The sequence below is a fragment of the Poecilia formosa genome, unplaced genomic scaffold (assembly GCF_000485575.1).
Source record: "Poecilia formosa unplaced genomic scaffold, Poecilia_formosa-5.1.2 Scaffold197, whole genome shotgun sequence".
Lineage (NCBI taxonomy): Eukaryota > Metazoa > Chordata > Actinopteri > Cyprinodontiformes > Poeciliidae > Poecilia > Poecilia formosa.
The window spans coordinates 72377-95056 of record NW_006800136.1 but is presented as its reverse complement, the minus strand read 5'-3'; the positions used below and the strand labels follow the sequence as shown (position 1 = coordinate 95056).

The following is a 22680-nucleotide window of genomic DNA, read 5'->3' as shown; positions in this document are numbered from 1 at the left end:
CTTTCAAAAATACTGCTCATCTGCTTAGATACAAAAAAATTACAGTTGGTACATTTTGCAAAAGTGAAAATCAGAAGTTTACTTTGTGGAACTTGGTTACCAGAAGTCAAGATCATCTCTTAGCAACAGATTAACAGATTAGCAACAAAAATTCTTTTTGTTCAAAAAACATAAGATTTCTTCTGCTCTTTTGAAATACTACTTATTTTACACTGACAAGAATCGTGTAGTTGGCGAATTTTGCAGAAAAGTTCATTTTTTTTGTCATTAGTGGTAAATATATTAAACACACATTCAACACAATGTTGAAAATCTCGATTTATACTTCGTGACAGTTCGTTACCAGTAGAAAACGCTTATCTCTTAAAACCAAATTAATAACAAGTTATAAAACTTAAACTCTTTCGAAATAATGCTTACCTGATTAGATACAAGACATTTACCGTTGGCAAATTTTGCAAAAGTAAAAATCTGATGTGCTTCGTGGCACTTGGTTACCAGTAAACACATTCATCTCTTAGCAACAGATTAGCAACAAAATTTGTTATTGTTCAAAAAAACATAAGATTTCTTCTGTTCTTTTGAAATACTACTTATTAACAAGAATTATGCAGCTGATGAATTTTGCAGAAAAGTGTTTTTTGTTTGTCATTCGTGGCAAATGAATGTGTGTTACAAAACACACATTCAACACAAAAATAAAAATCTCGAGTTATACTCGAGTTCTTCTGCTCTTTTGAAATACTACTTATTTTACACTATTTAACAAGAATTGTGCAGCTGATAAATTTTGCAGAAAAGTGTTTTTGTTTTTTTTTGTTGTTGTTTTTTTTTGTCATTAGTGGTAAATATATTGTAAAATGGACATTCAACCATAAGTCACCAGTATAAAATGCTCATCTCTTAACACCAAATTAATTATTCTGTGTTTTTTTTTAGGTATAGAGTATTAGGTGCCTTACATGCATTGCATGGAAGCATTGAAAAACAGTGTAAACATTGGTGTTTATGCTACGACAAACATGGACTTTGTTTATTACAGGTTACTTCTGAAAGTGCTTGATTTCACTTGATTTTATTTTGGGGTATCTGAGTAATAAAGACTGTACTCAGATGCACCCCAGATTTTATAATTGAAAATAAGTAAAATGATAAGATTATTTTGATTCCCCAATAAAATATCAGGCTGCAGTGATTTGATCTACCAATTAAACTATAATATGTAACCAATAGGTGAAACATGACAAACTATGGCTCAGTTCAAAGGATGTAAATAACATTATTTTGTTGACTACTCCATTGCAGTGTTGGAGAAAGACTTTATAACTGCAGATTACATCAATAGGTAGGACAAATTCAGGGTATTGGGGAGAATCCCTTCTCACTTACACTTGGTGTTTAACTGAACACTGCTCCCTGTTGCTTTTTCCTCTCTAGAGAGGCCAGCAGCACACCTTGTGTGTATTTTTACATTACTATTTGTTTGAGATTCAATTAGATTTAGAAGACTGCTTATAACATCTAATAGCCGGTGAAAAGAAATGTAATGAACTCAATCAAGAGGTGCAGTTTTTAATCATGACTTCACATGATTAGACAAATACCAGATTTTAGCATAATGCCAATTTACAATGCAGATAACATCTATCTATGCTTTTGTGTCTCAGTTACATATTTTGGTAAAACTTTGTAAAACACACATACACAAAGTTGTTTTTTTTTGTTTTGTTTTTTTTCATTCCTCAAGGGGAAAAGGAGATCCAAAGCAACCTACCTTTTAATTAAAAAATAGTTACCCCGTAAACCTAATAAGGCATTTTGCTAATGCTGGAAAAAACTACTGATGATACATGGTCAGTTATTTTTTTAAATTGTTATAGAGACATTTTGGCAGGCTCTTTTTTATAGTACTGTTTTAATCTAGCCACAATGAAGTAAGTAGAAGCTAAATCTGCAGGATTTGCTCTCTGATTATAATGAGACATGGAGTAATTATAAATTATTTCAGATTACGTTTTATATGTCTGGTATTTTGATACTCTGCCCTCAGTTTCTGTTAGCAGGAGCTAATGTTTATGTCAGCTATGCTACTTTAGCTCTTCGCAGCTAAGCGTGGATTTTTAGTGTCACTCTCAGCACAGTTTGAGTCTTTAATATATAAAAATGATCTCTGGGTGGTTCTTACAGTATCTGTTTTGCCCAAAAGGTTCCAATCAAATTCCTAAGTCATGTTGCTGACTGATATTTATATAGTTTGTGGGATATTCTGATTTGCCTTTTACTTTATTCACTAAGTGAATATAATTAAGTGAAACAAATTGCCATTTGATTCTAATGTATTAACTTTCATTATAATCGGAGAGCAAAGCCTCCAGGTTTAGCTTCTAGTTCAGAGGACAGACCACCAGGACCCTCCGTCTTGCTTCTGGGTTTGCCTGGCTATTTTTCCAGCCAGCGAACCATTCTGCCACCCAGTGGTCGTTTTTCAGACCACTTAGTCTCCTGTACCTCTAAAAAATACACAATATGTCTATAAATAATTTTAGGATTTTATAAGGAAGTACCGAGATATACCGTTTTCCACCGAACTAACGTATTTGCCACTTCGGCACAAGCACACTGAGAAACGTCAGAGGATAAAAACACTAGACTCGGAGAAAAACTCAGATGACCCAGCTTAAACGCATCATCTACACACAAATCTGGGAACTTCGCCGAAGTGTGAAATGAGTCTCAAAGATACTTGTGCACTCGTAACCGGATCTGTGTGTAAATGCAGTTTTGTGTGTGTGTACCAGGTGACTTGTGCGTACTTTTACAACATTTATAGACGTAGCAGAACATTTATTTTATTTTTAAGGTTTACAAATCCATTTTTACACACACACACTTATCATTTTACACACGCACAAATCTTTTTACGCATGCACAAATCCTTTTACGTACGAACAAATCTTTTTACACGTGCACAGATATTTTGAGACTATTTTCACTCCATATTTCTCTGCCGTTGGCACATTTAGGAGCTTGGGCATCTTATGCGAATTACTAAAGGAGAAAAAAACACAAATCAGATATTTAATTATATGTTATTTAATAAATTAAGGTGAAAAAATCCACGAACAGTATTTCGCTCATATGTCTATTGTCAAAAGAAAACCTCTGGATATGACTCTCTCCTATGACTCTCCTGAGTGGAAAAGCATCATATAGCCTGTGTTTTCTGCCTTAACACACCTGATTTCAGTTAATGGCTGATTAACAGTTTTTTTTTTGTTTTTTGTTTTTTTGTTAGCTGTAGTTATATAAATTAGGTTTGTTAAGCTGGAAAACATCGAAAACACGTGGGGCAGTGTTCCCTGGGGATCAGAACTGGGAGCCACTGGTCTACATGTTCTTTCCCATGAGGTGCCAACATCCAGTATCATCAGTTCCATGAAAAAACATAATAAAATATTTACAAAATTGTCAAGGATGTGCTCACTTTTGTGAGATGCTGTAGAAATCTTAGCTGTCAGTGATTTATATTTCATAATCAAATTTTAATTTGAGAAGTTGGACATAAATGAGCTGTACTTTTAGTAACAAAATTACCCAAAGTCACATGACTAAGTAAAAAATAAATGTGAAAATGTTGAAAGTTCTCAGTGGAAAACTTGTTCTTGGTCTGATCTTGTTTCTATAATGTTCCATCTTTGGTTGTTTGATGACAGTCATGCCATTTGCAGATTTTACGATTCTTCAGACAAATGTTTTGTATAGTCTAAAATTGAGTCCCTCACATTTTTGAAATGTGCTGCAGTTGTTTCTTTCTATCTTTGCATTAGAAATTTTTTACTGTTCTTTTCAGGTTTAAGCAAAATGATGTAGCACTTTGGGGCAAAAATGCAAAGGAGAAGTCCTAAGGCTGAGGCTAAAATAGCAAAAACATGGACAGCTACGATGTATTTTCCTACAGTGCTCATGTAAACTGGGATAAAAGTAACCCAAACAGCAAAGAAAATGAGGATGCTGAAGGTGATGAACTTCGCCTCGTTAAAATTATCGGGCAGCTTCCGTGCCAAAAAGGCCAACAGGAGGCACATGCAAGCCAGGACTCCAATGTATCCAAGAACGAGCCAGAAGCCGACGTCTGAACCAGTCACACATTCGACGATGATTGTAGAGCTGTGGTAGTCCGTATTGTGATTGGCGTAAGGCGGACTGGTGAGCAACCAAATAAAACAGACAATAACCTTAAAAAAAGACAGAAAGATATGAAGGTAGTAGTTTTCCCCCGGACTAAGATGAAAAATTATTGCTCTAGTAGAAATGTTTTTGTACCTGGACAGCAGTTCCCAAAAGCACGCTGGCTCTCTGTTGTTTGGTTCCAAACCATTTCATGACAGGACTTCCTGGTAATCTCGACCTAAACGCCATTAGAACCACCACTGTCTTGGCTAGAAGACACGAAAGGCAGAGCGCAAAACTGATCCCAAAAGCCGGATACCTGATCCGACACAGCCACTCTGAAGGCTTACCAAGGAACAGCAGACCGACAAGGAAGCATATGGTGAGAAACACCAACAGGAGGAAGCTCAACTCCATGTTATTGGCTCGAACGAGAGCTGTGTCCTTATATGTGTAGAATATGGCAATTATGGCCAGGGAAACGGCAGCTCCCAGAACCGAGGCAGAACTCAGCAGAACCCCCATGAACTCATGGTAAGACAGATACTCCACTGTTTTAGGGATGCAGAGATCTCTGGCTCTGTTGGGCCACATGTCCCCGGAACAACGTGAGCAATCTAAAGAATCTGAATATGGAGAGAGAAGAGAAACCTTACCCAAGGTAACCCTGAGAATAACTGGGCTTCTGCTCCCGTTACACTATTGCACATCTGCCTGTCGCTTCAGAGCAATTCACATTACCTTGGAAAATAATAATCTGGCATCGCCTTACTATGCATTTGCCATGTACGCACAATTAATTCACCAACTAAACCATGCTGTCACTGATTCTTTTTTGTTTTTTGATAGACTGAAAGCCACTATATAAGCCCTGATGATCTGAACTGTACATTTGTACTCAATAATTAACACTATTGCGACTCAACTATCAACACCAATGAAACGTTTCTGTATGTCACATCAAACTAATCCGGCTACACCATCTAAGATTTAGTTACCTCAGCATGACATTTGCTCGAAATGTCCAGTATTTGAGGTTGAGCTACTTTCTAATTATTTGTGGCTAATAATTATCTGACCACTTTGGGATACTACTCGACCTTTGACACTTTATTTTCACTCAGTTGATTCCTGAAGATAAAACAAAAAAACTGAGGGGTTGATATTAAAAAATATCTGCACGTTAATTAGTTAGAACTCATTCTTGAAAGATGACAGGATTTTATTTAGCAAAATCGGCTTAATTTATTCATGCTAATCGCTGTGTAATACATGTTTTTGTAATAAACCAACACAGATGGGAAGATAAAAAAAATCTGATAGGGAGCCTCAATTTGAAAATCTGAATGAAGTGTCCTTCCCCTTCTTTCTCTGCTCTGTCTCCAAATGTGACCCTTTTCCACTAACTATAATATATCCACGGCAGAAACCTTGGAGACTGGGCTTGTTTAACTTCTGACTCTACAGGGGATGACAGCCAAGAAGTGGGTTACACAGAAAAACACAAGAGAAACAGTGATGGGACAATTAGGGGGCTGTTGAAATGGATGCTTTCATACAGTTGGAGGAAACCCAGATAACATCCACAGACGGTAACTCCAACCGCAGCTTTATTTTTGATGCCAAAGTAAATTTACTAATTTAACCAAATTTAAGGAGAGCCAAGTTTCTTTATGATTAAACAAAGTGGTGAAAAAGTGTAGCAAAAGACGGGACATACCGGTTGTATTACTAAATTCTCCTTCGGCACAGGGCACACAATCATAACAGCAGACAGGTTCCCCTTTTCTCCTGGCAATACGGGAACCTGGAGGACAGCTGTTGCTGCACACAGACCGCAGAGCCTGAGAGGCAAAGTTCAGGCACTCAGACAGATGAGACTAAACATCCAGCTTTCTTCTCTAATGGACACATATTTTATCAAAAATATAGAACACATTTATAAAATGTAAGCAACATATTTTTAAAAACTGAATACACAACTGTATCTTTTGAAAAGGATTGCGATTTGACATGGACAATAGTTAAACCTACGTATTAATAATGAATTAATGTCAAGATTTTTTTTTTCCCACATTTTTATTAATTATTAAAAATTCACACATTCTTCAGTGCAATATTTATTTAATTAAAAGTGTTTTATAAAGGTAATTGATTGCTCCAGTTTTTAACAAAAATGTCATTTTGGTCATTTTCCAATAAAAGTCTAAAAGGAGACTGTAAGAATAATTTAGCAAAGTATGCCACACATAACTAGCAGTAATTTAAATGACGTGTCAATCAACAAGGCACAGAAGCGTCTGAGCGGTGAACACGGCCTCAGGCCTGTTTGTGGAGAACGCACCTGCTTTCCCACCGGCCACATGATCACCGAGTCGTTTATGACCAAGCTGCTTCCAGCGGGAAGCGAGGCGTCATAAAAACCAACTTTCACCAAATCCAGAGAGCCGCCAGGTCCCGTCTGCCAGTTCATCAGATCGTAATAAGCAATTGGGTCACCATTCTGATCAAAGTTGACTTCCTCCCCCAGTGCGGAAAAATTTGCAAGCTTCATGTAGTGAAGAAGCTACGGGAATATAAGCATGGGGTGTCAAACTTCAGTTTCTGAAATATTACAGCAAACGACAACTTGTAACCTCTCTCACCTGCCAGGGTTTAAAATTCTTTGGATCTGCACAAGTGTTTCTGATGAACGGCCCCTCTCCAGCTTTGCAGTTACTCATATCTTGCAAGGCGTAGGCTATGAGATACACGGCTTTGTAGACGTTGTATGAAACTCGTAGTTGTGTCACATCAGAATACGGAGAGTAAACGTCGCGTAAGGCTTCAGTCCCCTTGCATGGTGTTCTGCTTTGTTGGCTTCCCAACCCGTGATTGTGAGCGTTGGCAGACCCGTTCAGCCGACAGTTGAACGTTTCCTCCCAGAATTCAGCCAAGAAAGCGATTCGATGAATGGCCGATGGTGTGAGAGCCGCGAGGTGTTGCTGCAGCCCAGGAATCACAGCAGCTCTCTGGATGGCAAATCCCAGAGTTCCCTTCAGAAGATTGGCCGAGTTTTCCCACAGCGACTTGGAGGTGGCCCAGGCCTCACTGGCGATCCACTGGAACCCGGTTAGATTTCGACGTTGCATCTCTCTGAGGATGTCCTGCATCTCTGCCTCACCCGAAAAATTAATGATGACTTTTGAAGAAGTCATCTAATGATGGGAAAGTTAGAGATAGTATTTAATTCAAATTCACTAAATCAGGATGAGTTAGACATGAAATGATAGGATGCCAAACACTACTTTGTTTAGTGTAGCATAACCTTGTCTAACGAGAAACAAATTACTTGTCATGTAGCTGAAACTAAACAGCATATTTTAGCATTAAATAAAAACACAGAAACCTGTCACTGTTTGGACCTTTTAGCAGGTAAAATGTAGGAGCTGCAGCTCACATAACACACCTGAATAACATTCAGAAGCTTTTCAATGTCCTGGTGGCTTGGGCCTACTGGGTAGAAATGTGTGTAGGCGGCACACACACCATAGCGCACCGATTCCTTGAGGAAAAGCTGGATGGCGAAGCGAGCATAATCGGATTCCACTCCGATTACCCCCACCCAGGTCCAGCCAAAGTAGCGGACCAGCTGGGCCAGGGCTTTTATCTGGAAGGCGTCACTGGGCATTGTCCTCATGAATGTGGGGAATTCCCTCTGATTACTCAGACAGCTGCAGGAAGCAAAATAGCTCACCTAGAATTACAGCAAACAATGGTTGACTTTTGTCACTTGCTAAAACAGACTGTGGATGAAAGCATCAAATGACAGATAACAATGTAGGCAGAGACCTAAACTTAAAACTGAAGGTTTAGAAGATTGTGGTTACTCATTGTACTGATTGTAATAGAGCACCAAGTAAATTGTATAACAAAAAGAAGCTCAAACAGTCGCACCAGTGGAATATGGAAAGAGCCCAGACTTCGTAGCAGAGCCATAGAGACACCAGAGCCAGCGTCTCCTATGATTACTGGGGACACCGTTCTGTTGACAGCCTCGCATCCTAAACCAGCGGCTTCATCCTGACTCGCATTTTCCTTCGAGCCCTCCGGCTGTCCGTTCACCAGCAGGAAGGACGCTCTAAGGGAAACGGGTATATCATCGCAGCTGTCACGGATGTGGAAACCCAGCTTGAGTCGCGGCAGGAGATCCGCCCGTCCGTTTATCTCTTTGATCGCAAAAGTCATGGTCTGCATCCAGCGCAGGGCACGAGCACTGAAGCTGTAGACAAAGATAATCACAGGTTTCTTATAAGAAAGTGGCACAAGAAAATCAAACAAGCATCTTTTTAGCAGTTCAAGTCATTGCGTTGAACTTACTAGTTGTAAGTATTAGGTGTAGGCTTTACGTTATATGTGAGAGGAGATGACACAGGACTGTAATGCAGAGGGAATAGACCCCCGATAACTACATCGCCATCCTCATAAAGACTTTTTCTCTCTTCTTCTCCCAGGAAAGCACAGCTATCAAGAGCAGCAGATGAGCCTTGATTTCCTCTAAATAGAGACAGAAAGAGAAGGAGAATTACATCCAGCAGTCGCATGTTTGCCTAAGGGACAATTAAAAAGCCTGTCCCCAGTTTTCACACACGGAGAAGTTTGCAATATAGTTAGGCACACCGGATTTTTATACTGTAGATGGCACAAACAAATCTGAGGGAGCCGCCCAGACCCAAGGGTTGTGACATAGTGATATATTTTTTTTCCCAATGAATAATGCTGACAAAATTACTATTCGTATTTAAACTTTTTTGTTGTAGTTGTTGAAACTGATTATGTCTTCTTAATGTTTAAGCTTGTTAGAGCTGAACAGTCAAAAGGTGTGTGTTTAGCAAGACTAATTTATATCCATAAATACTTATAAGGTGAAATGTTTCTTGTTTTTTTTGGTGGCTGCTACTTCACATCCAAAAATGTATCTGTTCAGATTTCAGCTAGAGGGTTCTGGGAGGATTTTTTTTTTTTTTTTTTTACAGTTTTCCTGTCAAATCAAGACACAGCTCCTTCAGACTAGCAGCAGCATTTAGCAAACATTGTTGTGCTGATGTACTGAAAGTGGAGTCTCAGAAAGAGTAGGAGCTTCTTAAAGAGACCAGCATGCCTAGGTGGGACCCATGTGGGGGAAAGGAGGGCTGATATATGGGTCCCATATGGGTTTGTCCCTACATGGGCAAACCCATGTGGGGCCACCGTGGAACCCGCAGACAAACCCATATGGGACCTATATAGTCTGCCCTCCTTTTCCCCACATGGGGCCCACCTAGGCATGCTGGCAGGGAGAGACCCAATTTTTAAGGCACCATATTAGTTGTCATGTTTGATGTGTACGGTAGCATAAAATGGCACTATGTGCCTGGAAAATATATAAGTATTAAACCATATTTATCATATTTATTTCTGTAAGAAATGTGGTAGGCTAGACACACCATTACATTTATTAAGTATTGTGGTGGTAGCATTTTGTAGTTTTTTTTTTTCTTTTTTTTTTTTTCCAAAAGAGAGTTGTTTACTTCACAAAATGGGTGGCATTGTGAAGAAAGAATCTCGTGTGGAAATATTGGAGCAATATGTCGAGGCATCAGCCAAACAATTAGGGTTTGGGTGCAAATATGTCTTCCAAATGGACAATAACACTGTTCAGCTACCAATTTTAAATCATTGTCTGTAATCATCTTAGGAAATCCATTCCACGCATGTACATAACAACTGAGTTAAAAAATAAATCTTGTGTTTTTCATCAATAACTCTGCTTTGTTGTCAACAGCAGGTGAAAACTCTTCAGAAAACATATGATGGTCGACTGATATGTGTTACTGTCAAGTTAAAACAAAAACAATAATCGCCCATAATTAACTCATACTAGCCACAAAGAAAAATAATTAAACATGTGTCGCAAAGAACCGTAAATACCGTAAAGAAGATTTTTTTTTTTTTAATTCTTCTAATTAAAAAAAAACTCAATTGCCTTATTTAGATTTTGTTTCTCACATGAAATTATTCCATTTGCTCCCATCACTTTCAGTAAACCATGAAAGGCTCCTAAATATCCAATTACATCACTCAGTGTCAATAGATAACAAGGTTGCTTTCTGTATATAAGCTGCCTAATTCCAAGCTCTCTGGAGTTTTGACTTTGACTATCAGCATGCCTCCACTTGCTTTATTTTCTTTCACTTTCTGTGTCAGTGCTTTGTCTTTCACACATGTTTCTAGATACACTTCCACAGCTACTGCAGCTGAAGACTGCGTTCTCCGAAACAGCTTTCAGCCAGGCTTCGTTGCAGAAGGCGACTTTATAATCGGAGGGATTTTTCCTCTTCATTATAACCAGGAAATGCCTGATCAGAACTACACCTACACACCACCACCGGTGAAGTGCAACGGGTGAGCCTAATGGAGAAATGTGTGTTTTTTGGGGGTTTTTTATTGCTAAAATTGGGGGGATTTTGTTCTCCGTTGCTTAGAATCAGTTTGGATCTAAATATACCTGCTGGTAGTTAAACCGGTCGAGCTGCAGAGATTATATTTCTGTTTTAGGAGGTTAAAGAATTTTTGCTTTATGGTGCACAAAAAAATGTTTAGGTTCTTTTGCCATCTGATTAATTGCCATGTTAGTCATATTACTATAGTACTCAATGCTTGTTTGATTCTTTGATTCAATGAATGGTCCAATTATCTGAGATTGTAGAAATTAAACAATTTATGTATTATAGAACATGACTGCAAATTGATAAGATGTTTTCTCAGACTTAAACTAGACAATATGGACAAAGAAAACTATCTAGTTCTTTAAAAGTAAAAAATAAAAATGCAGTTTCTTCTGTCCCAGCAACATTTCTGTCTCTAACTACTTTGTTCAATATGTGTGTGTGTGTGTGTGTGTGTGTGTGTGCATCTTTGCTGAGCTGCAGGTTCGATCCCAGGGCTTTCCGCTGGGTTCAGACCATGAGGCTGGCAGTGGAGGAGATAAACGAGAGCACAGAGCTACTGCCAAATCACACCCTGGGTTACAAAATTTTTGATTCTTGTGCGTACCCGCTGACGGGTCAGAGGGCTGCTCTGGCCGTGCTGAACGGTCTGAGCGAGGCCGACTCTCCCATGTGCTCCGGATCCTCTCCCATGCTGGCTGTGATCGGGGAATCGGGATCCGCTCAGTCCATCGTGGTTTCCAGACTCCTGCGACCATTCAGGATCCCTATGGTAACGGCATCTCCTTTTCTTTGCAGTCACTTAAGCATCTTAAGCTGACCCTAAGCCTCACCCTCAGATCAGCTACTTCTCATCGTGCGCCTGCTTCACCGACAGAAGAAAGTATCCCACATTTTTCAGAGTAATTCCTAATGATGACTACCAGGTATGACTTTATGTTGCCGCTTGTGTAACGTAGAAAAGGAAGTCGTGAATTTTGCATCTTAAAACTTTACAAATGTAATCACTTGCTGTAGTCATACTTTCTGAAGACATTTGACGTGGACTTTGATATCTTTAAAATGTAATTTCCAAACGTTATTTGAAAATTACCTATACCCTTTTTTACTTGCTGAAAAAAGGTGAAGGCCATTGCTCAACTTCTGCTGCACTTCAACTGGACTTGGGTCGGACTTATTCGAGGAGACCATGAATACGGGCGTTTTGCGGTGCAGGGTTTGCTGAGGGAGTTACAGGGCAGCAGTGTGTGTGTAGCTTACCAAGAAATGATCCCTCTGCTCTACAACACACAGCGGGCTCTGGAGATTATGCAGGTACATTTTCAAAGTAGCACCTATTTAGTTATTATGCAAAACAACTGCAAAGTGATTTAAAAGTGTTTATTCTTAAATATGGGGAGAGTCGTATTTAAAAATAGTTAGTCATAGTAAAATAAAAATCCAACTAAATCTCCCTTTAGTTGGTTTCCAGTTCCTTTAAGTTTGTGAATATTAAAAATGTAAATTAACTTTAGAAATTAGTAAGGATTGTTTGTTTTTCTGCTGTAAGAAATAAATAATAATTTTCTTTATTTTTTTTTGAATGAAGGATACTGAAAATGTACTAACTTTTTCATTTTCATTTTCATTTTTTAAGTCAAATATTTACACAGCCATTATTTGTGTGTACCATTGCACCCTAACAGCACTAGTCATAAATTTGACCCTTGACATCTGCAGTTGTGTCCTGGCTGTAGCAACTCTATTTAAAGAGTTTATTTTCTAAATAATTAGAACTTTCAGATATTTTATTTTAAGAGAAAGAGACTCAAAGGCAATCAGATTATGAAAACATCCGGATTCAACCAATTAAAAGACATAAATAAAGTACTCAAAATTATTCTCCAATAATTTGGTTTTGGTGAAGAATTACTGTGATACAAATACATAGAATTTAATATAGTCCAAACATTTAAGGTAAAATTAATAGCAATCCAAGTTATTCTTTACAAATGTTAGGATTTACTTGCATAAGTGAAGTGTTGAAAAGTTAACAGATTGCATTGTGTTTTTGTTTTGACTTCTTGACCTTCTTCCATTTTTAAAAAATAAAAGGTCATGCGGCGCTCTTTGGCAAAAGTAGTGGTGGTATTCTCAGCCGAAGGGGAAATGACGCCGTTCCTCAGGGACTACATGAAGCAGAACATCACCGGAATCCAGTGGGTGGCGAGCGAAGCCTGGGTCACGGCGTCCGTCTTTACGGGGAGGGAGTTTTACCCCTACCTCGGGGGCACCATTGGCTTCGGCATCAGAAAGGGTCACATTGCTCAACTAGGCGACTACCTGCAGACAGTCAGCCCTCAGCGATATCCCGACAATGTTCTGGTGGGCGAGCTGTGGGAGGCTCTGTATGGCTGCAGCCCTTTTCCGTCCTCTGCCAACCGTTTCCCAGTTTGTTCAGGGCAAGAGGTCCTGCTGAAGCAGCACTCGGCCTACATGAACACGTCCAGCCCCAGGGTGGCCTACAACGTCTACAAGGCCGTGTACGCAGTCGCTCATTCGCTGCACAACCTCCTTCTTTGTCAGTCCGGCAACGGGCCTTTTGAAAACGATTCATGTGCTCAAAGCAACAACATACTCCCCTGGCAGGTATGACGATGAAGCATTTGTTGTTTGAGGAGTAAATAAAGCCCATTGCTTTTGTTTGTTCTGTTATAAATCTTTCTTTCCCCCATTAGCTTCAGTACTACCTGCAAGAAGTGAAGTTCAACATGGCAGGGGAGGAGGTCAATTTCGACCTGAAGGGCGACTCGGTGCCGTACTATGACATCATCAACTGGCAGAGAGGCACAACTGGGAGCATTGAGTTTGTCAACGTGGGGTTGTTCGACGGGACTAAGCCTGGAGGAGAGGAGCTGGTGATCCAGGAGGAAAGAATAATGTGGGCAGGCCATCAGAGTGAGGCAAGCTGCTCACACTGTGTTTTTACCTTCATCAGATGCCAACTGTTGAAGTTCTGTAGGTTAAGATGGAGGTAAGTAGGGCGGATAGGACGGATTGGATCTGATTTGACCCCATTATTGTCCATTACAAATAGTCCGTTAGGCAGTAAAGACGGTATTTTAGCGATGGTCTTCAACGTGCCCAAACAGTGTGATTCAATAGCCCCTTTCAGATCATCTTTTCTGTCGTGATATGCCTCAATTTCAACTGAAAGGTCACATCATGGCATAGGGGATTGAAGTATAATTTTATTTCTATCATGACTGTAGTTTGCTTGTTAAAAAAGCAGATTGTTTTGGTAATTTGAAGAACGCTTATTGTCCCTGTAAAGGTGCCAGTGTCTGTGTGCAGTCCCAGCTGCCCTCCAGGCTCCAGGAAAGCTGTCCGTCGTGGGGAGCCTGTTTGCTGCTTTGACTGTGTACCATGTGACAGCGGCAAAATTAGCAATCAGACAAGTGAGGCTGAAAATCACTGCAACTTAAGTATGGATTTTGGTACAGTCACGTTTATCTCTTTTTCTTTTCTTTTCTTTTCTTTTCTTTGCTGATCTCTTTTTGCTAGACTCAGTAGAATGCATATTTTGTCCTGAGGACTTCTGGTCGAACCAAGACAGAACGAGCTGCATCCCCAAGAAGGTGGAGTTTTTGGCCTACGATGCCTTGGGCATTCCCCTGACAGTCATTTCAGTAGTTGGTGCCTCTCTCACTGTCGGCGTTTTTGTCGTGTTTTTCCACCACAGAAGAACGGCAGTCGTGCGAGTGAACAACTCAGAACTGAGCTTTTTCATCCTGTTCGCTCTGACGCTCTGCTTCCTGTGTTGTCTTGTTTTTATCGGAGAGCCCACCGTTTGGTCCTGCATGCTCCGTCACACCGCCTTTAGTATCACGTTTTCACTCTGCATCTCCTGCATCCTGGGAAAGACCCTCGTTGTTCTGGCTGCTTTCACAGCCACCAGGCCCGGGGACAACATCATGAAGTGGCTGGGCCCCAAGCAGCAGCGAGCCATTATTTTCAGCTGCACTCTCGTCCAGGTGGTGATCTGTTCTGCCTGGCTAATTGACGCCCCACCTTATCCGAGTCGAAACACCAAATACGAACGCTCAAAGATCATACTGGAGTGCAGCGTTGGGTCGAGTCTTGCATTCTGGTGCGTCTTAGGATACATCGGCCTCCAGGCGTGTCTCTGCTTTGTGCTGGCATTCCTGGCTCGAAAGTTGCCCGGAAACTTCAACGAGGCCAAGTACATCACCTTCAGCATGCTGATCTTCTCCGCTGTGTGGCTCGCTTTCGTCCCTGCGTACGTAAGCGCTCCCGGAAACTACGCCGGTGCAGTTGAGTCCTTCGCCATTTTGGCCTCCAGCTTTGGGTTATTGTTTTGTCTGTTTGCCCCAAAATGTTACATTATTTTGCTAAAGCCAGAGAAAAATACAAAGCAGCACCTTATGGGTAAAGAAAAATGGTAACTCTTTTTATTCTTCTTCTTTTATAATAAATTGTTCACATTTCAATTAGCTTAATATGTATTTTGTATTTTGTAATTTATTCATTCTGGGTTTTTTTGTTTGTTTTTACTGGTTTTCATTGAACGTTGCAATGAATGTTTCTGCTTTTGTAAGATAGTGCAAATTCCTGTGAGTGAGAAAGTAAAGTATATGACAAAGACACGTCAATTTTGTGTATCTTATGTATGACATGCCAGAATAAAAAAAAAGTCTTCTCCATTGTTTTAGGAATAGTCTTTTTTCTTTTTTTTGTTGTTGTTGTTCTCAATTTTTAAGGTAAGTTAAGGTATTTTTACTTATACAGCACATTTTCAGCAGCAAGGCGGATCAAAGTGCTTTACATGAATTAGAAGGAAATACAATAACAAACCAAAGGAAAGAGCAAAAGAAAGAAAAAACAACACATTATAAAATAACATACTGGTTCCTCATGTTTAAAAAGAACAAATAGTCCATAATTTATAAACTAGTAGAGGTTTCTCTGTATTCTTGTTCTGATAAAAATAAATGGTACTTTCTAAGTTTGGTCTAGATTTGTAAACTAATAGGAGTTTCTCTAGATCTTACTCCAGAATTAAAAGTTTAATGCTGATAAATGTTGATCTAAGTAATGAGTAGTTTCTCTAGACAAACATAAGACTTTCTCTGGATTTTGAGTTTTTTCGCATTTAAGATTAAATTGTGTGGCACGATTCAGCTTAGAAATATTACAAGGATATGTTTTGATTAGTGGTGGAATCACAATTTATTCAAAAACTAAAAATAAGAATAATTTTGAATTCAAAGACCCTTTTTACTGCTAAAATCATCAGGTAAACAGATTATGAGCTCAACAACAAATATATTTATTGCTTTTAATCTGTTGGTTTGGTTATCCAACCGTCAGATTGATGCTAAGCACCATTACACCCATTCAGACCTCGAATGGGTGCAACTTTCAGCCGTGCCTCCAAACACACCTGAGTCTAATAATGAGACCAATAGCAGAAATTAATACAACATGCATTCTCATGATGAGTGAGGTACGGAACAGTTCCTCTGAAAAAAAATGTAAACAAATCATTGAAACAGATGTCTTATTTTTATTCTGATCCAAATAAGATTTGCATACAACTCCTTACATTAAAAAGGCATTTTAATAGGGATAGCAACAACGAAAAAATAAATTGTGTTTACTTGATTAAGAAAAGAAAAAGGCATATGGATTTATCTATATTTTCCAGTCATACCTTTTCTAATGTTCCTTTCAGGATGAAGAAGAATTATGTAACATTTGGGTACAAAGATGCACAACAAAAGACCAAAACTGGAAGCCAGTATTGCAAATATCTCCACTGCTACCGAGAACTTTCCGGGTGAACTGACGTAAGCTGGGATGAAACAGATCCACACCGCCCAGAAAATCAGCATGCTGAAGGTGATGAGCTTGGCTTCGTTGAAGGTATCCGGCAACTTCCGTCCGAGGAACGCCAGCAGGAGGCACACAAACGCGAGCAGGCCGATGTAGCTCAGCAGCAGGTAAAACCCAAGAGGCCACGGCTCCTTACACTCCAAAACAATCTGATTGGGGCGAGGAACACAGAGTTGTAACCTTGTTTTTGTGATTGAGTTTGACAGGATGAGCGTCAAGACTCGCTTTTCTTACTTTTCCATATGAAGCTTGATATGTGGGATTCTTGATAGGGAATGGAGGTGCACCCAAGAGCCAGCCAACACACAGACAAATCTGAGAGAACAAAGAACAATAGCATAACACTTGCAATATCGTAATATTAAATGGCAATAATAATAATAATAATAATAATAATAATAATAAAAACTGCGTAGGGTTGGCACCGCAGCAGGTTTTTTCACACCTGAGGAGTCGTTGTGCAGATGATCATAGTCCTCTGTTGGGTTGGACCAAACAGTTTCAGACCCCCGGAGCTCGGCATGTTGGCCCGAAAGGCCAAAAGAACGACAACAGTCTTGACCAGGAGACAGGACAGGCAGATGACGAAGCTAATCCCAAACGCCGCCTGGCGTAGCATGCACGTCCACACCGAGGGTTGGCCAATGAACACCAGGGAACAGAGGAAGCAGAGCTTCAGCGACAGAAGAAGCAAAAAACTTATTTCGGAGTTGTTGGCCTTAACGATGGGCGTGGTGCGAAAACGATGGAAGATCACAGTAATGATGGCTGTCAGGACGACGCCGAGCAAGGTCAGCAGAACCAGGACGATGCCCATGGTCTCGCTGAAAGACAGGAACTCTTCAACGCCTGCGACGCATTTCACCTTGTCTTTGTCGGACCAGTAGGACTCTGGGCATTTAGTGCACTCGGTGGAGCCTACGGGGACACAGAAAACATTAAATGGAAAGAAAAGAAAATCCAGTAAAAAATCCAGTAAAATTTGTGGAAAATTTTACTGTTCCACACAATTGTTGTATCATTAGTGATGTACAACAAAGCGATGATAAAAAGTATAAAATTATTGATACCCTCAGCTGACGAGGCTTTAAAATAACCTTTTAATTTCAGCAACATATCTACGGACTAAGCATGGAAATACCCAACCAGAGTTCCAATTTAACTCTCACAGAGAACCTGAGGATGGACTTAAAGATTAGGGTGATGGCAAGAAATCCTTCCAACTTCAAAGACTTGAAGCTCTTTTGAATAAGAGAAGAAATTTTCAAAAGGCAGGCTAGTAGAAAGGGAATGATTGGTGTAATGCCATTTAGGGCTGAAACAATTAATCGGATCAATTGTGATTAATCGATAGTTGAAGTAATCATTGACTGATTTAGTAATCAATTAATTGCTAACTGGAGTATAAAGACTATAAAATATGCCATTTGCTGAAAGAACAACATCCTCAGAGGAGTAATTAACTCAGAATGTTACCAAAAATAAATACATTTTGCATTTAAGATAAAAAAAAAAAACTTCTTTGTCTGTACATATGTCCCTCCAAAAACCCTGTAAATGATTTAGTTTCACCTTGTTTAAGGTCTGTAAAAATTTAAAATTTCCTATTAAGCACCTTTTACTACCCTATTATTAATTGGTTAATACATAAAGAAGTCAGTAGATCAGCTCTACACTGTTCTGATGTTAAGAGAAGTAGAAGGACTGAGCTTCTCACATATTAATGTTAGACATATTTTTTTAGCTGTAGTTGAATCCTTTGCTAGAAATGGTCAAGCATCAAGGCCCTGTTATCGGACTCAAGGCGATAAAATGTTTATTTATTTAAAAAAGGAAGTGAATTATTTGACATTTTTATCTATTTCCAACAGTGTATGAAATAACCTTAAACGGTTAAATATATGCAGAATGCACCTGTTTTTCATCTGATTAATCGATTAATTGGAACGATTCATTGAACAGTAAATTACTAGACTAATCATTCATTGCAGCTCTAATGACAATACATATTTTTCCACTGGCCACTTAGACGGTGTAATACTTTGTAACTTTTCATTTTGAATAAAATTGCATTAGAAACATTCAAATGGTTCATATTTGTAATTGATTATGATTTGATATCTTTAGAGATTTACCCTGTCCTTTTTCAAATCCTAACCAAACTTCTTGGTTGAATGGGAAATAACTTACAATCTGGCAAGGGTACAAACAACGTGGCTTTCGCTTTGCAAATAATAAAAAAAACAAAAAAAAAACAACAATTGACTACCTGTCTGGTTGCTGATCTCTCCATCCGCACAAGGCAGGCAGTCAAAGCAGCACGGAGGTTTCCCTGGACGTCTGGCCTGTCGGCTGCCGGGGCGACACGGAGCGCTGCACCGAGACACGGGCACCTAAAGGTCGACCAGAAAAGCACAGCAGAAATTAAACACAGCGGGTTTACTGAGTACAAAATGCTGAAACTGAATTTAGACATCACCTGCGACTGGCCTCCTGTCCATACAATAATGCTGCCATTTATCTTCAGCTGTTGCCCCAGTGGAGCTGAACCATCATAGCCTCCTACTTTAACAAATCTGTTGATGACATGGAAAAAACTAAATAAAATCAAGCTGGGGTTCAGAAATGTGCATCAGGTATAAGATAAGATGAGATAAGATCATTTATTTGTCTCCCACAGGACAAATTTGTCTAGCAGGGGCAGGCTGTAGTACATTAAAATGGATGCAGGGATAAGAATAATAAATAAGGAAGTGACATTTAATAATGGCCAAATAATGAAGTCAGAGGCTGCAAAGAGCATTTCTGCTGCAAAACAAGTTTGATATTTGACCTGATTTTCCCCTTGCTGTCCTTCTGCCAGTTAATGATGTCATATAAAGGGACCGGCTCTCCGTTAGTGTCAAAGTAAACTCTCTCCTGAAACTGATTTGTGAAATTTCCCTTCTTCAGATGGTCCAGCAGCTGTTTGAAAAGAAGCAAAAACATCACAAAAAAAGCAAAAAGCTTTAAAAATGAAGCAGTGATTTGGTTTTCAGTTGCTGTTTCACAAACCTGTCCTGCAGTGAATTCTGTGTTTTTGTCACACATACCCTCATTTATTCCTGCAGAGTCACAGTTAAGTAAGTTGTGGAGAGCGTGGGCGATGGCAAACACGGCCTTATACACATTGTAGGATATTCTGACCCGAGATACGTCAGTGTAGCTGCTTGACGTGAGGCTCAGGTCTTCCGAGCCTGTACATACAGGCTTCGGATCAGCATTTATACGTTCGCTGGATTCCTTTTTCTTTGTCACAACAGATGTATTTTGAGAGTCCAGATTGAATCTGTGATCCAGATTCAATAGATTGAACTGGAGCTGACATCCAAACTGCTCCTCCCAGAACATGTTGATGAACTCCATTCCCGGCTCGGGAGACGGACGGACATTAAGGAGGAACTCTTTCAACCCAGGGATATTGACTCCCGGGAAAGAGAAGCCGAGCGTTCCCTCTAAAAGGCCGTGGAAGTCCGGAAACGTCAGAAGGCCGGCCGTCACCCAGGCTTCACTGGCCACCCACTGGATCCCTGTTACATTTCTACGAGAAAGCTGGATATGTACGGAAACAAAAACATACCGGTTAGCACAAAAAAATGAGTCCTCTTTATGATCTGATCTTTGACAATATAATCCATCCTGAATGCTGCACATCTCCTCTATTCTGCACATAAACAGAGACGCTCACTTCCAGGAACAAATCCAAAAGTTGTCCCTCGGCCGCAAAAACCACCACCACGTCTGCGGTGGAGATCTGCAGCATGTCCGCCATGTCCTGAATCTCAGCCGCTGTCGGTGATTTTGGAATAGTCAGGTGGAAAGCCACGCAGCCGCCGCTGTGTCTGAAGTGACTGGAGAACTCCTGTATGCCATACTGACTGTAGTCATCCTGGAATGAGCATTGAATGGGGACGGTGAAATAAAATAAAGACTTGATTTGTTGAGTAAGAACAAATAAGCCTGATCTTACGGTCGTCCCTATGGTGCCCACCCACTGCCATCCTAAGAATGTGACCAGCTGCACCAGACCTGCGACTTGGAAAAGGTCACTCGGCACAGTCCGCAAAAATGACGGATACACGTGCTTGTCGTTGAGGCAGGTGCAAGTGGCAAAATAACTCACCTAAGATGAGACAGAAGGTTGTTTTTTTTTTGTTTGTTTTGTTTTTTTTTACAGCAAAGCACTTAAAAACATCTTTGCACAAAATGCTTGCTTTTCTTACCAGCGGGATGTTGAAAGAGCCAAGAACTTGAGCTACAGCCCTTGTTGGGGACGACGATGCGAGACCAATGACGGCGGGGATGGGAGAGCCAGACAGACAGCTGGGAGTTTCATCATCCCGAGTCGTTAATAACGTTTGCGCCTCTTCGCCTGTCAGGTTTATCGTGTTTTTCATTCCCAACATTTGCTTGCCACCAGCCGCAGACTCTGAGAAAGTGACTAAGGAGAAAAGAGCCTGCAGGCTGCTGTGGACGTTGTCACAGCTGTCCAAGATGCGGTAGCCGAGCTTGACGCCAGGCAGGAGGCTGGACTTGTTGTTTATTTCCTCCACGGCAAACGCCATCGTCATCATCCAGCGGAAGGCTCTGTGATCAAATCTGCCAAAACACAGTTTGAATGTTTGTCGAAACATGTTAAACCCGCATGGATCTGACGTCGTCATATTTACCCGCTGCAAGGTGTGACCTGGGGTTTGCTTTGGTAGCTGTGCTGAAGCTCAGAGGCCAGATAGTGCAAAGGGAAAAACCCCCCTATGACAACGTCCCCGTCCATCTGCAAGGCGAGAGGCTCATTGTCTCCTGCTTTCACGCACTGAGTTGAAGCAGATTGAAAAGCACTCGTTTCCTCCATCTGCAGATCATCACTTTTCTCTATTAAAGTACTATCTCTTTTCTCTGCTCTTTCTTCTGTCCTCAAAATGTTTCTTTTTTCCACAGAATGACTAAAACCTGACAGTGCAATGAAAAGAATGCTAAATAAAACACAAAAATGCAGAGCCTGAGAAAAGTTTAATGGATTCCCCATACTGACCCCATAAAGACTCTGATCACCTGGCGAAGACTGAGACAGACGACTGGGTCAGGATAAATTACAAAGTGTTATTATGCGAGCTGCATTTCATTAGCAAGATTAGTCATCGCCAGTTCGACCAATCACAGTGAGAAGAAACAGCACGGAAAAAAGTAAATGACCTTTTGTCATGTAGATACCAAGCTTAGGAGAAAAAAAAATACTTATATTAACATTCAAATTAAAAAAGCGTGTTTTGAAATGAATGTTTTCAGTTTTATTTTAAAGAGTTTTAACTATAAGAAGAAATAAAATTAATACTGAAAACACAAGAAATGACTATTTTGGCGGTAAAATGAGGTTTACTAAATTTTACGACAAACAAAAAGCAAAGAAAACTAAAGCTGAAAACCTTCTACACATGATGTGATCCAGTGGTGTGTCCTTGCTTTTCAGTCTGATCTGTAATGGTTTATCATGGTAACAGCTGATTGTGTATTGTTTAATTTTTTGTTTTCTTTTTAGACATATCTTGATCATCTCCTCAAATGCTCATTTTTATATCTGCATTTTAGGGGCATTTTTTAAATGCAAATAACAAGTCAATATTTTGGCCAAGGTCAATGAACCAAATTTGAAAATTAATTTCCTTGTTTGTATGGGAAATGTTCTTGTTAAAGACGTTTTACTACAATTAAATTAATAAAATTACATGAAGAAATGACTGAGCCAAACCCCTTTGGTTTGAATATTTATTGAAGTAGAGAAAGGAAGAAATAAGTGTAGTACACCCAGTTTTTTAGTAACAAAGACAACATGGATAACATATGATCATATGGTAAAAAAAATATGATGCAATTAGTTTTTGTTCATTAAATATTTCTTAGTGTTTTTCTCCGGCTTCAACAAAATGATGAAACACTTTGGAGCAAATATACACAGTATCAGTCCAAAGCTGGAGGCCAGAATAGCAAATATCTCCACAGCCACAGTGAATTTTCCAGGAGAGCTGACATAAGCTGGGATGAAGGTGATCCAGACGGCACAGAATATCAACATGCTGAAGGTTATCATCTTGGCTTCGTTGAAATTATCAGG

The 22680-nt window shown here is 39.8% G+C and overlaps 3 protein-coding genes across 3 annotated transcripts; 1 reads left to right on the top strand and 2 right to left on the bottom strand.

Moving 5' to 3' along the window:
• Window positions 1-3371: 3371 nt before the first annotated feature.
• LOC103148090 (extracellular calcium-sensing receptor-like) lies at window positions 3372-9477 on the bottom strand. The gene is made up of 9 exons (XM_007566717.2): window positions 9470-9477; window positions 8530-8706; window positions 8107-8431; window positions 7619-7906; window positions 6816-7367; window positions 6515-6736; window positions 5891-6014; window positions 4324-4796; window positions 3372-4235 (listed from the first exon to the last, which is right to left on the bottom strand). Exons 1-9 carry the CDS (start codon window positions 9475-9477, stop codon window positions 3813-3815), a joined length of 2592 nt encoding a protein of 863 aa, XP_007566779.1. The 3' UTR covers window positions 3372-3812.
• Window positions 9478-10335: 858 nt separating this feature from the next.
• On the top strand, window positions 10336-15342 carry LOC103148089 (extracellular calcium-sensing receptor-like). The gene is made up of 8 exons (XM_016678952.1): window positions 10336-10593; window positions 11121-11409; window positions 11477-11563; window positions 11760-11951; window positions 12732-13265; window positions 13355-13565; window positions 13958-14074; window positions 14181-15342. Exons 1-8 carry the CDS (start codon window positions 10355-10357, stop codon window positions 15080-15082), a joined length of 2571 nt encoding a protein of 856 aa, XP_016534438.1. The 5' UTR covers window positions 10336-10354; the 3' UTR covers window positions 15083-15342.
• Window positions 15343-16182: 840 nt separating this feature from the next.
• Window positions 16183-21662, bottom strand: olfcu1 (olfactory receptor C family, u1). Its single transcript, XM_007566664.2, has 11 exons — window positions 21242-21662; window positions 20795-21170; window positions 20542-20694; window positions 20260-20460; window positions 19587-20123; window positions 19366-19496; window positions 19012-19108; window positions 18802-18925; window positions 16978-17450; window positions 16767-16847; window positions 16183-16681 (listed from the first exon to the last, which is right to left on the bottom strand). Exons 1-11 carry the CDS (start codon window positions 21595-21597, stop codon window positions 16328-16330), a joined length of 2883 nt encoding a protein of 960 aa, XP_007566726.1. The 5' UTR covers window positions 21598-21662; the 3' UTR covers window positions 16183-16327.
• Window positions 21663-22680: the final 1018 nt, after the last annotated feature.

Excerpts from the sequence above, each read along its gene's own strand:
- LOC103148090 (XM_007566717.2), bottom strand. Across the intron at positions 7,368-7,618 it reads AGCTTCTGAATGTTATTCAG|ATGACTTCTTCAAAAGTCAT; the intron begins GTGTGTTATGTG and ends TCCCATCATTAG. Across the intron at positions 6,015-6,514 it reads TGTGGCCGGTGGGAAAGCAG|GCTCTGCGGTCTGTGTGCAG; the intron begins GTGCGTTCTCCA and ends TTTGCCTCTCAG.
- LOC103148089 (XM_016678952.1), top strand. The coding sequence starts at position 10,355 with ATGCCTCCACTTGCTTTATTTTCTTTCACTTTCTGTGTCAGTGCTTTG. Across the intron at positions 11,410-11,476 it reads GACCATTCAGGATCCCTATG|ATCAGCTACTTCTCATCGTG; the intron begins GTAACGGCATCT and ends CCTCACCCTCAG. Across the intron at positions 11,952-12,731 it reads GGGCTCTGGAGATTATGCAG|GTCATGCGGCGCTCTTTGGC; the intron begins GTACATTTTCAA and ends AAAAAATAAAAG.
- olfcu1 (XM_007566664.2), bottom strand. The coding sequence starts at position 21,597 with ATGGGGAATCCATTAAACTTTTCTCAGGCTCTGCATTTTTGTGTTTTA. Across the intron at positions 20,124-20,259 it reads TTTTGGATTTGTTCCTGGAA|CTTTCTCGTAGAAATGTAAC; the intron begins GTGAGCGTCTCT and ends GTACATATCCAG. Across the intron at positions 16,848-16,977 it reads TCTGCACAACGACTCCTCAG|ATTTGTCTGTGTGTTGGCTG; the intron begins GTGTGAAAAAAC and ends TTGTTCTCTCAG.